At 43.4% G+C, this 14,348-nt stretch overlaps 1 protein-coding gene across 4 annotated transcripts in view; it reads left to right on the top strand.

Moving 5' to 3' along the window:
• The window catches only part of LOC137353201 (putative uncharacterized protein C6orf183), an 89,542-nt gene that overhangs the window by 42,183 nt on the left and 33,011 nt on the right, over nucleotides 1–14,348 (top strand). For all 4 annotated transcript variants that reach the window (XM_068019258.1, XM_068019267.1, XM_068019277.1 and 1 more), the window contains 4 exons: nucleotides 3,424–3,589; nucleotides 7,864–7,947; nucleotides 9,971–10,128; nucleotides 12,384–12,536. In XM_068019258.1, the coding sequence (XP_067875359.1) occupies nucleotides 3,424–3,589; nucleotides 7,864–7,947; nucleotides 9,971–10,128; nucleotides 12,384–12,536 (561 nt within the window). The remainder of the gene's footprint in view (nucleotides 1–3,423; nucleotides 3,590–7,863; nucleotides 7,948–9,970; nucleotides 10,129–12,383; nucleotides 12,537–14,348) is intronic.

Consider the following 14,348-nt stretch of genomic DNA (forward strand, 5'->3'; position numbering starts at 1 on the left):
TGTATTACTAGCTTATTGACATTGCCTGTAAGCCACTGTCTCTCTGGAGTCACATATAGGCCAGACTAGGTAAGGATGGCTGATTTCTATACTGACAAGACATTAGTGAACTAGTTGGTTTTTGTGTGACAATCCAACAGCTTTGTGGTCACTTTTTACTGATACCAGCTATTTATTTTCAGATTTTTAAAACTGAATTTAAACTGCCATAGTGGGATTTAAAGTCATGGTCTGTGGATTACTAGTCCACTAAGATAACCACCACACCCACATGCAATATACAAGATCCTGCTCCATGAGCACTTGCACCAATTGCTGAATGTTAGATGCCAACAAAGCAGCATTTGTATCCACATTTCCAGTGATACAAACGGAAATGGCCACAACAGAGACCATAAGCTGGTTTCTCTTCTACAGTGAGAAACTGGAATGGTGTGGCTGACATCCGCCTCATCACCCAACCTCAATGTCCTTCCCCCTGCCCCCATTGGGGCTGCCATTGGCCACCCCTTCCTCTGCTTGGCCAATTCCGTCCTGTCCACCTCTATAAATGTTGCTCTCCAGGATCGCCTGGTGGACAGTGGGCTGTAGCCCTGGGGTAACAAAAGAAATGCCCCAAAATTCTTTTGTGGAGGGAGAGGCCCTAATAGAGACCTTCATCCCTTTTATTGTTGCCTAAAAGCCTGAACCTATTTAGGCCTCGGTCTGAGTGGAGGCCTAAAAGAGAAATTAGCCAGTTTACCTTTGGACAGTTTCTGTCCCTTTTAAGGTCACCTCTTCGAGTACTGCAGTGGCCTGCTCACTGCAGCACCATAGGGATTTCTCCTGTTACCCTGACAGGTTCCCTCCAGGTGCTGGGAACCTTGTCAGGAGCCTGTTATGCATGTAAAATGACCCCGTTTAGTTTCCTGAGTCAGGTGTTCAGTGGTGTCGGAGGGGAGGGCTAAGAGGAAAATGCAGTTTCACATTTCTCATTTTTTGCTTTACCTATTTATTCTGCCTCGACAGACTAGACCCCAAAAAATGGAGAGAAGGGAGGTGCACGAAGGTAGGGATAGAGCACAGCACATCCCCAAGCAGCCTCTGTCTGTCCAATTCCTGTTGACAAATTGGCTGGGAGGGTGGGGGCTGATAGTCAAGGCCCTCATCTCCCAACTTCCATTTGAAATTTGCAACAGGTCTTAAACATGCAGGGACAGAATTTCATCTTCAACGCCTGGGCAGTAATCTGGGAGGGGTGGGCGGGGGGTGGTGGATTGCCCACCTGTAATAGAACTTGGCTGATTTTCCACTGATTTCAAATGGCATGTGATCTGCCTGCCAGATTATCGCCCTGTCAGTGAATATCTACAACATAGAATTTCATAACTTTCCAGTGATCCTGAAAGGGAGCCAAAACGAATGAATCAAGGCTCACAAGTAATGTGGACTGTTGCTATGGAGAGTCCGTAAATTAATTTGCGCTTTATGATTGGCAGTGAATTGAAAATGAACTCTTAAGTCAATGCAAGTGTGCAAAATGTTCTTCCACAAAATTGTCAATGGCAGGACTTGCTTCCTGATCCTTGTTGCTGTGAGACACAGCAGCTTCGAATAACTCTTTTTGAATGTACAGTACTTTCTTTGAGTATCAACGGATTTGTGAACTGTCTAACGTATGCCCAGCAAATACTTTGTAACAAAAACAAGAAATGCTGGAATCACTCAGCAGGTCTGGCAGCATCTGTGGAAAGAGAAGCAGAGTTAACGTTTCGGGTCAGTGACCTTTCTTCGGAACTAGCACTGCTTCTCTTTCCACAGATGCTGCCAGACCTGCTGAGTGGTTCCAGCATTTCTTGTTTTTATTACTTTGTAACCTTTGTTAGCTCAGTTGGCTGTGCACTGATCTTTGTGCCAGAGGGCCTTGGGTCAGTTCCGGAGTTCATGTGGCCTTTTGTGATTCTGAGGTGAATGAAATGAGTACCATGTCTTAGATGAAGAAACAGGAAACCACAGGCACTGTGACCGAGCAGTGCTCACCATATTTACGGTGTGCACTTTGGAACACTTCTGTCAATGTGGGTGAGCGTGTGAGAGACCCATTTCTCTGCCAGAGTTACCATATTTAATTGTGCCAGAAAAGGCCATCAGTTTAAAAGTTACACAAAATCATTCATGGAGAAAGCAGGCTGTTGCTTACAGAAGTATGTAGGTACAGAGAAACTATTTCCTCTGATGAGGTAATCTAGAACAAGAGGCCATAATATTAAAATTAGAGCCATGTAGTGAAATTAGCAAGCCCTTTTTCACACAAAGGGTAGTGGAAATCTTAACTCTCCCCTCAAAATGTTGAGGATCAATTGGAAAGTTTCAAGACATGAGATTGATTTTTGTTCTGCAAGGGTTATCAAGGGATATTGAATAAAAGTGGATTAATGAGTCCAAATCAGTCAAATCTAATTAAGTGACTGAATGGCCTGCTCCTGTTCCTGTGCAGAAGCATGAGTCAAATATTCACCTGTGGCTTCAAATTACTAACTCTTGTAACCCATATTGGACCAGGTAGGTGATGCCAGTCATCAGTGTGCTACAACTAAGTTTGAACATTGAATACAATTTTTGGAAAACTGCACTGTATTTTATAATTTTATTCATTTGGGTGGACTTTAGTGACATGAGGCTGAATTTTTCTAGGCCCGTGATTGCAGGCTTGGAGGAGGAGACGCGATGTGATGGCTCCCAATGCATTCCGGTTGTCGAGGAAGTTTCCCAGCGGCCTGGGAAATGGATCAGCTGCCCGCCTCCATTCAGTGGGCTGCCAATTTACCTACTTAATGCCCCAATTAGGAGCACTGTTGCAGCACTGCTGGCATTTTTCTGGTGACAGAGTAGCCCCCCCCCCCCCACTAGCTCCATGGAGGCCGCCTCCCTGCAGCAGGCCAGGGGGCCATCAGAGCCGGAGACTCCATGCTGCAAAGAGGAGGCGGCTGACAGGAAAGGCCGTGCCCGTAGCCCAAACGCTTCTGCCTGAGGCCATTCCCCTCTGATCTGAAGGGCCTACTTGCTTGGCCCCTCTGAAATTTTCATTTAAATTTTCACCTTGGCCCCTGACCTGCCTCTGCAGTGACCACCTCTCCTGGTGGAGCTGCCGGCCCTCTGATTGGGCCAGCAGCATTGGGAGCCTTCCCTTAAGGACAGCAATCCCAAAGGCGGCCAATTAAGATGTTGCCTCTGGGAATGTTACTCCACCTGTCTCCCTCTCAGCAACTGCAGCTCAGGACCCCCATTTAGTCCCGATGTTGGGTTGCTGAAGCCCGTAGGAAAATCCAGCCCATGGTTTTTGGGAAAGGAGTATGCGAAAATGTGAATGCAGAAATGCTGATACATTACTTACTAAATGAACAGGCAGGCGGCTCAATTCCTGTGATTCCCATTGTGTTACAGATGTTACAGTACCTGCCCATGTCTCATAATATTGAGGTGACACCTGAGAAGCTTTTTGATGCCTTAGCAGATGATGAAGATAAAGGCAGCACCATCACGCTGTTTTCCTCTTTACGTGCTCCTACCCGTCCCAGTACAGCTTTCTCTAGTGTTTCTGGTTCAGCAGGTAAGGAATCAAATGTCATGAAGAAGCCTTCGCAAAGAATGAAAAGGTCTGCAACAGTCATGTTCAAATGGTGATTATTCAATGAAACTTACTGTGAAATTATAAATAGAAATTGCATCTTTAAGAGAAAGATAGGTTGCAATTTCAATCAGGACACCATTAGGACGTCAGCACTTCTTATCTCAGACTGGAAAGATGTGGTTTGCAGTCTCGCATGAGGATCTGTATTGGGGACGCTCTTATTTACCATATAACATAAGTAACCTAGATTTAGGAATTAAGGAACTAACGGAATGTACAAGCAGTGAAATAATGGTGAACTTGTACAAGAACTTAGTTAGACCATAGAGTGCTATACACAGTTCTAAAGAGTCTATTATAGCTAGGATATAAAAGCAATGGAAAGGGTGCAGTAGATTCATTACGTCTCACGGAGGATATGAACTTGCAATTATAAAGAGAAGTTTCCCAAGTCGGGGCTTTTTTCACTAAAGCTGAGAAGATTAAGGGGTGATAAAGATTATGAACTGTTATGATAAGGTGAAGTGCAATCATTTTCACTGGTGACGTAGATGTTAAAACATTAGAATTAAAGGAACTAAAAAAAATTGGAGGAGGACTTTCGACCTCGCCGACAATGGTCGTGAAGTCAGTGGAGTGTCTGCACTGCCCTCCTAAGTCCAGTATTTTGCACCAATCATCCCGAAGCCTGGAAAGTAGGGGCTGGATTTTATGCTTTCCCCCATGGCAGGTTTGGAGGCAGAGAAGGCATTTAATCAGGCAGGATGGTCCTGGGCGGGGACCCCGCCACATTCCCGCCTGCACCCCGATTAAATCTGTGTTGGGAAAGCCTTCCTGCTCTGCCACCAATTGAGGCCATTAAGGGCAATTAATGCCCAATTAAGGGTCTCTCCCATCCGTTGCTGGTATTAACCCAGTGGTGGGCGGGGCTGTCACCATGCGGGGAACACGAAATGCAAACCTGTGTGGGTTTGCTTGTGGTCTCCTGGGGGTGGGGGGGGGGTGGGGGTCCCTCATTCAAAGGCACTCAGTGCCTGATCAAGGGACCCAGCATCAGGAGGGAGGGTGCCCACTGAGAGCCAACCCATGCCCTTGCTGTCAACTCCCCTACTCTCTCTCCCCCACAAAACTCCTCCCACCATCACTCACCTGTGTCCAGGATCCAGCGTCAACCCAGGCCTTGGGTGGATGTCCTGTTCATAGCAGTCACTCCCTCTCCAGTGGTGCAGCTGAGCAAAAGAGCTGTCGGCCTCTAATTAGCAGGCAGCTCTCGGTGGGCGGGACATCTGCCCCCAGGGTCCCTGATCCTGGGGAAGCCCGCCACTGCTTGATTGGCACTTAATTTGGCAGGCCTTCATGAAAGGAGGTGATATGAGGCTCTCACTGGCTCTCCAGCTGGTGGGTGGGACCCTTGTTGCCTACATTAAATACCACCCCAGCTGTGTAGATGTGTTTAATCCACTGAGTTACCACATTAGCTCAAGGTACTCATTTGGATAATTGCTGTAAGGAACCTGGAACCTAAATGCCACCTTCACATGATGTACTGCACGGCAGGAGCAAGCTTTAAATATATTAATGCCTGTTTAGTGACAAATCCAATAGTCCAGACTCCTGATTTCAACTTTCAATGCTATTTGTGAGTCAGGTCAAATCACTTCAAATGTGGAATAATCAAATAAAAGAAAAAACTTGTGTCCTCACAACCCCGGGACGTCACAAAACACTTTACAGCTGGGGAAGTACTTTTTGAACTGCAGTCACTGATGCAATGTCGGGAAATGCAGTAACCAGTTTGCGTACAGCGAGATAGCACAGCAATGAGATACATGACCAGATAATCTGTTTCACATCTGGGCAGCGGTTAGCTTGAGGATTATCCAACCACTTGCCCTCTCACACGTTACTGTTCTTCTGATGATCAGCAAAGTCTCCTGTATGGAGGACGACACGGCTTAAGTGTTTGATCATGCAACTAATCACTATTTGAAAGAGCGGGCAGCACAGTGTTATCACAAATGACATCCTACGTGACTCTGACAAAGATAAACCAGCTCTCCTCATCCTTTTCAACCTATCTGCAGGACTTTGACAAGGTTGACCACAATATCACCTTCCAACACCTCTCCACCGTCGTCCAGCTGGGTGGGACTGCACTTGTTTGGTTCCATTCTTATCTATGTGTTTGTAGCCAGAGAATCACCTGCAATGACTTCTCTTCCTGCTCTTGCACCTTTACCTCTGGTGTACCCCAGGGATCTATCCTTGGTCTCCTCCTATTTCACATCCATATGCTGTCCCTCGGCCACACCATCCAAAAACTCAGCATTAGTTTCCACATGTACGCTGACGGACACCTAGCTCTACCTCACCACCACATCACTTGACCCCTCCATTGCCTTTAAGTTGTCAGACTGCTTGTCCAACATCCAGTACTGGATGAACAGAAATTTTCTCCAATTAAATATTGGAAAGATCAGAGCCATTGTCTTCAGACCCCAATATAAGTTCCATTCCCCAGCTACTGACTCCATTTCTCGTTCACCCAATCACCCCTTGCTCACTGACCTACATTGGCTCCAGGTTAAACAACACTTTAATTTTAAAATTCCCATCCTTTTTTCCCATTCCTCCATGGCCTCGCCCCTCCCTACTTCTGTAATCTCCTCCAGCCGCACAACCCTGTGGCGCAGTGGTTAGCACCGCAGCCTCACAGCTCCAGCGACCCGGGTTCAATTCTGGGTACTGCCTGTGTCTGCGTGGGTTTCTTCCGGGTGCTCCGGTTTCCTCCCACATGCCAAAGACTTGCAGGTTGTTAGGTAAATTGGCCATTAGCAATTGCCCCGAGTATAGGTAGGTGGTAGGGAAATATAGGGACAGGTGGGGATGTGGTAGGAATATGGAGTTAGTGTAGGATTAGTATAAATGGGTGGTTGATGGTCGGCATAGACTCGGTGGGCCGAAGGGCCTGTTTCAGTGCTGTATCTCTAATATGTGCACTCATCTAATTCTGGCCTCTTGAGCATTCCCGGTTTTAATCTCTCCAATAATTGCCTTCAGCTGCTAAGACCCTAAGCTCTGGAATTCCCTGCCTGAAACCTCTCCGGCTCTCTACCTCTCTCTCCTCCTTTAAGACGTTGCTAAAAACCTACCTCTTTGACCAAGGCATCTGCCCTAATATCTCCTTATGTGGCTTGGTGTCAAATTTTGTTTTATAATGCTCCTGTGAAGTGTCTTGGGACGTTTTATTATGGTAAAGGTGCTGTATAAATACAAGTTGTTGTGATTGTTGTTGTTGTTTTGGTTCACAAAGCCATATTCTGCTTGGTCCCTTATTCCTTACTACATCCTGTGTTCTTTTACCTGGTAACCTCACCATATCATGAGGCGTTTTGTGCTCTCCGTTTGGGGAAGTCTACAAAATTCACACAACAGTATCTTTTTCTTCTTCTTGCAAGTTCTTGTTAAGATATGAATCAACTGTTCTTTTCTACCTAGCCCCTTTGTCTCCCTGTATGCTTCTACACTGGTGATCAAGGGAATGGCGGGTGAACACTTTACTTTCAGGCCTCTAACCCAGTTGCAGGGAAGTATTCAGCAGCAGTCTGGAGAGGCCCCTTCTTCCAGTTCCAAAACCCTCCCAGCTAGTGCACCCCTCCCTTCCTCCCGCTCCTCACTGCCTCCCTCCCAATTGTTGGCCTGAGCTTCTCCACTGCTGCCCCATGATCTTTTCCGGTTCCGATGGACCATCCCCAGTAGTCCCTGGTTGCTGGCTTTCCCACCCAAGAGGCACCCAGCCTCTCAATCTGGCCAGCAGCTGGCTGGGAAATTGAATTTAAAAATGATAATGAGGTCCTGCCATTAAATTTCCAGGTTTCTCCATGCAATGCCCCTCTCCCTTCCCATCTCCCCATAAATATAAGGAGTCTACTCCCTGCTCCACATTTTGAGTCCCGAATAAGAATTAATGGCCTTATTCAGAAATATTTAACACTTTCCAACAACTTTTATAATTATTCTATCCTATTTCTGTGCTGCATACTCTTGTAATTCTGTATACTGCAATTTGATGATTGTAATATGCATAGTGTAATCTGTATTGAGCAGCTCGTGGTGGTTTGGTAGCTGTATTTATAGTGTACCGAAATAAGCAATTTACTGTTATTTCATAGTGTTAATATATGGTCTACTGTCATTTGGAAGTTGCAATGTGTAGTGTACTGTCATTTGATCATTTACGTGATTCATATCAGGCAAAACCTCCGCTCTCCTGTCATCAGCTGGAACGCACACCGTCTCGATCTTCAACAAGTATTCCACTGTCATGGGCTTTGAAGGTAACAATGAACATAAGAACTAGGAGCAGGAGTATCCCCTCAAGCCTGCTGCACTAGTTAATACGATCATGGCTGATTTAATCTCAGCCTCAACTCCACTTTCCGGCCCGTTCTCCATAACCCTTCAACCCATTACTAATTAAATATCTATCTATGAAGCAGAATTTAAACATGTATTGTGAATCTTGAAACCTTTTATGTTGGAGTGGAGTGTCCTGATTAAAGATCTTTAGCTGTGACATTGAGCAATACTTAATTGAGCAAGTACCTAATTTCCCCATTGCTTTCAGAAGGCTCTGCATTCCCATTTGTGATCCTTAGTCGAGTAGAGAATGAGGAATTATACTCCTAAATCAGTGTCCATATACAATTGGATGCTAAAAAGTGTACAGTACGAGTCGAAGAGACTTAGCAGTTGGCAGGAAAAAAGACAGAAGTGCAAGGGGAGAGCTGCCTGTGTAACAGCCCCGACAACCAATTTTATCTGCAGCGCCTGTGGAAGAGTCGGTCACTCTAGAATTGGCCTTTATAGCCACTCCAGGCGCTGCTTCACAAATCATTGACCACCTCCAGGCGCTTACCCATTGTCTCTCGAGACAAGGAAGCCAAAGATAAGTGAAAATTAAAAATCATTACATTAAAAATCCTAGCTAGGCTGGTTCACTATCTTTTAACACTCTTCACTCAAAACGTTCTCAGGATCAGGAACGCTGTACCTGAAAAGTGGCTGGAAGCTGATTCCATAAATAATTTTAAAAGGGAATTGGACAGGCACTTGTGGATGAGGAACTTACAGGGTTACTGTTATTACCGAGGCTGGAGGAGTGCACTGTCTTTCTCTAGTTCCACTTCTCCATGGGTCACAACATTTATTTAAATGTTTTAACCAGTTACTGAAATGCCCAATTATTTACTATATTTTTATTTCAGAATAAAATCCAGGTTTCTTTAATAAACAACAAAAGTGTTAATGTATTATAAAACAAGACTTATTTAATAATGATGCAAAGCATTAACACCATTGAAATATGAAGTTCCCTTCTAAATTAGCCCAACATACATGCATGAACATACACGCGCGCACACACACACACATCCCCCCGGTTAAAGAAAAATAAAGTTTTTTCTGCATAAATCTCTTTACAAAAAGAAAAAAAAAATACTTTGGCCAAATACTTGTTCATTGCTGAAGGAAGAAAGGATCAGATATATGATGTTCTGCACTGGCCCTTTTAGTCTGGTGTCCAGATACTCGTAGATGGTTGTCACTGGGATCTTTTTTGGAGCAGTTCTCTTCAGGCGATGTCGAGGATTAGTCTGGCAGGCTTTTCAGGAGAAATGCGGCATCAATTTCTCCTGTCCACACACTGGATTCTCAGGGTTTCTCAAAGAGGTGGAAAAGGATGAGCTGGTGGTTTCTCCCTTAGCAGGCTGACCCCCAACTGACTCAAAACAATATCCAAAACAAAACCAACTCTTGACCACCATAAATCTTGCCGTGCCACTTCTCTATAAACAACTCTCTTAGTCAGAAGGCTCCTGCTGTTTACTTAGCTTAAGACATGTGACTTCCAGTAAGTGTGTTTTTAAACAAAGTCCCCAAGTCCTTCCAGTGACCTTATTTTAAAAAAAAAACAAAGTCCAGCATCTGTGGAATCTTTTCAGTCTTTGAAATGAATCAATTTCCATAATTATTAAACATAATCCTCAAAAATATTGAAAAAATGGAAAGTGGGTGGAAACTGATTCCATAAATAATTTTAAAAGGGAATTGGACGGGCACTTGAGGATGAGGAACTTACAGGGTCACAGACAAATAGCAGGGGTGTGATACTAAGCGCAACTGCTCTGTCAAAGAACCATCATAGGCACAATGGGCCTCCTTCTGTGCTGCAAGTTTCTATAAACACACATGCAGTACTGTTGACAGACTTTAAAGAGAAAAACCTTCCGCCAGTTCTGCTACACCACATGGAAAACTGAAAAATTATAAACTGTTGCAATGACTTCTCTTCTGTTGCAGGTATATTTGATTTTGAAGTTAGCTTTTGTCTTCCTGTGCACAAGCTCAAAATTGAGGAGTTTAAACCTCAGCTTCAGTACCTGCTTTCTCACTTCAGCATTGACTATGATGTGGATGATATCAGAAACACAGCTAATGAGATGGAGCTATTCACATTGGTAATTACATCCTTCTATACTCAAGTTCCTAGAACTACTTTTCCCCTTTCTTATTTTAGTGCTCTGCTTCTTCCCATTCCACAAGTTTGGGAAACAGCGAGGAGAGCTAGAAAAGACCTCAGGAGGGCGTAGGCAGGTTAACAGAATGGGCAGACAGGTGGTAGCTGCAATTTAATAATTTAATGCAGAGGGGGTGATGCATATTAGGAGGAAAAACAGTTGATGGGAATTTGCATTAATGTAAAGAAGCTGAGGGGAGGGGAGGGTGGCAAGCAGCTGTAACAGAGTGAATTAAAGATGTAAATATAGAATTCCTTGAAAGTGTGAGGACAGGTAGATTAAAGCCATGACCAGTTTGGGTTTTATAAATGCTGAAACCATGTGTAGAAGTGAAAGTATAAATTTGTATGTGGTCAAATCACAAGTGGAGCACTGTCTGCAGTATTGGGTACCCTTTTATAGAAGAGATTAAGGTCATAGTACAGCAAACATTCCAAATGCTGGTCCCACTGGTGCGTATGTTTCTAGGTTAAATTTTTAATTTCAAATGCTGTAATCTAGTTCCTTTTCAACACCCATTTTACATCACAATTAAAAACAGGAAAAAGAAGTGTCCTTTTGATTTACCTGTCATTAATGGAGTGTCCCTTACTTAAAGGTTTCCACAACAATATTCCTTTTACTCCCCTTCACAGAGGCTCCTTCATCCACCCGCAACCCTCCCACCCCCAACGTCACTTTATAGGACCACCTCTCTCCCCATTCACTGCCTGTCTCCCTCTCCAACAATCCCATCACTGCCAACTCACAGAAATGCTCTGCTTCCTTGAGGTGCTCGTTACTGCCTGCAAATCATGGTTGCTGAACTTATCTGAAAGTTCTGCTTCCTTCCTGGATCAAGCCGTTCTTCAGGTGTGGACGCCTGCTTGACAATGATTACATCCTTTCATGTAGAAACATCAAGCACTTCACACAATGAATTAGTTTTGAAGTGCAATGACTGTTATTGTGTGGACAGAGGAAGGAGTCAATGATGCTGTTGCCTGAGACATTATTAGTATGCGTATAAGTGTCGTAGGATAAAGTATTGAATGTGCAAATAACAATTTGTGGAATTTTACCTTTTTTTTGACAAAACATTTAGTCTTGGTCTGGCACCTCCATGAACCAGTATAGCAGAACTTAAAAGCTCCACAGACCAGGAATTGTACCCTGTCCCACCTCCATGATACTGTATGTTGGTATTCCAATTCACTTTGTTGCTTGAATGCGTTTTACTTCTTGAGTCAACTTCCCCTGCATAGTAAAAGCACTTAGCAGTTATTTGGTGCTTCCATTGGAAGATAGAAACATGCTTCTTAAGGAATTACAACAACAACAAATTCCATTTATATAGCACCTTTAAAATAGTCCCAAGATGCATCACAGGTGTGTTTATCAAACAGAGTTTGGCAACAAGCCACATGAAGCGATATTAGTACAGGAACTTGGTCAAACAGGTGGGTTTTAAGTAGTCGCTTAAAGGAGGAAAGAGAGGTAGAAAAGCCGGGAGGTTTCGGGAGGGAATTCCAGAGCTTCAGGTCTAGGCAGTTGAAGACATGGCTGCCAATGGTGGAGCGAAGAAAATCAGGGGCCAGAATTGGAGGGATGCAGATATCTCAGAAAGTTATAGGGCTGGCGGAGATTATACAGATAGCAGGTGTGAGGCCATGGAAAGATTTGAAAACAAGGATGACAATTTTAAAATCAAGGTGTTGCTTAATGGAGAGCCAATATAGGTCAGCAAGCACAGGGGTGATGGGTGAATGAGACTTGGTGCAAGTTAGGAAATGGACAGCAGAATCTTGGATGACTTCAGGTTTAGAGAGGGTAGAATGTGGGAGGCCAGCATTGGAATAGTCAATAGGTAACAAAGGCATAGTTGAGGATTTCAGCAGCAATAAGCTGAACAAGAGCAGAGACGGAGATGATATGGGAGCGAAACTCCCCTCAGTGGTCAAATAGGACACGAAGGTTGTGGACAGTCTGGTTCAGCCTCAGACAGTAGCCAGGGAGAGGGACAAAGTTGGCAGCTAGGGAACAGAATTTGTGGCAGGGACAGTCACGAAGACTTGTCCTATCATTCAATGACACACAGTGTTGTGGCCATCATATGCTTAATGCCTCCTCTATTATTTTCTATTTGTCATATAATTAAGCTGTATCCAAAATCACTTAGCTGTTGTAAAATTTTTGATCCAACATTAATATTTCAGGTGATTCGCAAATTCAGAAGCATTTTTAGCAAGGAGGAAACTATGAAGACCTTTCCAGTTTATGATGCCTTTGAGACCGGAACGGAACACTGGGGAATGAAAGGCCCAAACATGGCCCTGAAGAAAGAAGCAAATTGGATTCCATTCTTAAAGGTACAAGAAATAGTATCTGCAGGGTATCTGTTACTGGAATAGTAATTCAGAAAGCAGGATCAAATCCCACCATAAGAAGTTTGAAAAATTTCAATTTCATTAAAAAAAAATTCTGGAACTAAAAAGCTGGTGTCAGTAAAAGTTTTCAACTGGTTCACTAATATCCCCAGAGAAGGACACTTGGCTCATATGTGACTCCAGTCCCTTGCTGATGTTGTTGGCTCTTAACTGCCCTCTGAAGTGGCCTAGCATCAAACTACTATTTTCAGGGCGCCAACTATCAATAAATATCAAACTTCTCAGTGATGCCCACATCCTGAGACTGAATAAGTAAATAAATATATTTTTCAAACTAGTTATGGGAAACATAATGAAGAACATGTTGTGATGATATCACAAGATATTTATGGATGAGGAAGCACATTCGTCAATCTTCATCTATTTAAAGAGTTCCTAATGTCCCCTATTGTAGCTTTAATTGTTTCTTAAACAGTTCTAGGATTTTTGTCTCCACTATTTCACATATTGATCATTCTTTGTATGGAGAAGAATTTCCTCATTTGTGTCCTAAAATAACCTATTGCTAGTGTGAATGCATCCAAAGTTTAATTTAAAATAATATTTCTATACCCTTAACAATGTTCTGCACACAGCCATTCCAGGCTGCAAAGCCCCAGCCTCTCCAGGTTTTCCTCATAACTCAGACCCCTGACACTGTGGCCTCAGCCTTGAGGCTCCCTGCACTGCCTCTAGTACTTCATGTCTTTCTTGTTTGCTGGTGCCCAGAACTGGAGACAGTATTCAAGGTGTGATGTGACCAGACAATTATACAGTTAGATTATTGTCTCCCCCATTTTATCTTCTATTCACACACGTCTGCAGTAAATTTCATTTGCCACTGCACTGCCCGCTTGAATATTTTATCGAACTCATTCTCCATCAATTCCACAGCCACTCCTAGTTTGGCATAATTTGAAATGTAACCACTTGGCATTGAGCCTCTGAATCCAGGTCATTTATATGAGTATATTAACGTGAACATTACAAGGGTATTTAACTTAAAATGGTGATGAAAATAAACAACCTGTTTCTCTGAAAGTTTAATTTGTTACTTATTCTAGCTGTGCATCCAGTGTAGAGTTGAGGAGAGGGTTAAAGTATGTCTGCTGGACAACAATGTGACCAATAAGAGGTCATCTCAAGTGACGTTGACATTTTTATTTTATTGTAGTTTTTATTATATTTCTGGAGCCAACTATCAGGTAAAATGCAAGCATGTCAAGTACAATATTTATAATTATTGGACTTTTTCCTTTGGAAAATGAATGCAATCTTTTCTCTTAAATTGTATCTTGTGGATTATAAAGACATAATGTAAGGTCATTAGTCTTGTACAAAATGCTTTTTCAGTAGTAACTGCCACTCATTTCTCGTCATGGTCACTGGTATAATGCGCAGATTGTTTAAAAATATGTACATATGTAGTGCAATACACTTCTTCACACCAGTCCACATCCTCCTGCACATTTGGTACAGGGGAAGATGGGTGGGTGCCTGACCTGCAGACACCTTCATGGCTGTTCTCAATTACACACTCACTAGACAGTTGCTTCAGAATCTCAATGAAATTAGGCAGTTTTTCTCCACTCACCTATCCTCTGCTCCCTCTCACCCCCACTTAACAGATGGAATGACTTACTTCTTTGTAGAGTTTTCGCCCAGAACGTTCAATATTAGTGGTAACCTAAGTGAAGAATTTGTTTATATCTGTATCACAGCATTGTTTGTTGGTCCTGTTAATCGTGGGTAAGA

This window comes from Heterodontus francisci, chromosome 3 (genome assembly GCF_036365525.1).
Source record: "Heterodontus francisci isolate sHetFra1 chromosome 3, sHetFra1.hap1, whole genome shotgun sequence".
Lineage (NCBI taxonomy): Eukaryota > Metazoa > Chordata > Chondrichthyes > Heterodontiformes > Heterodontidae > Heterodontus > Heterodontus francisci.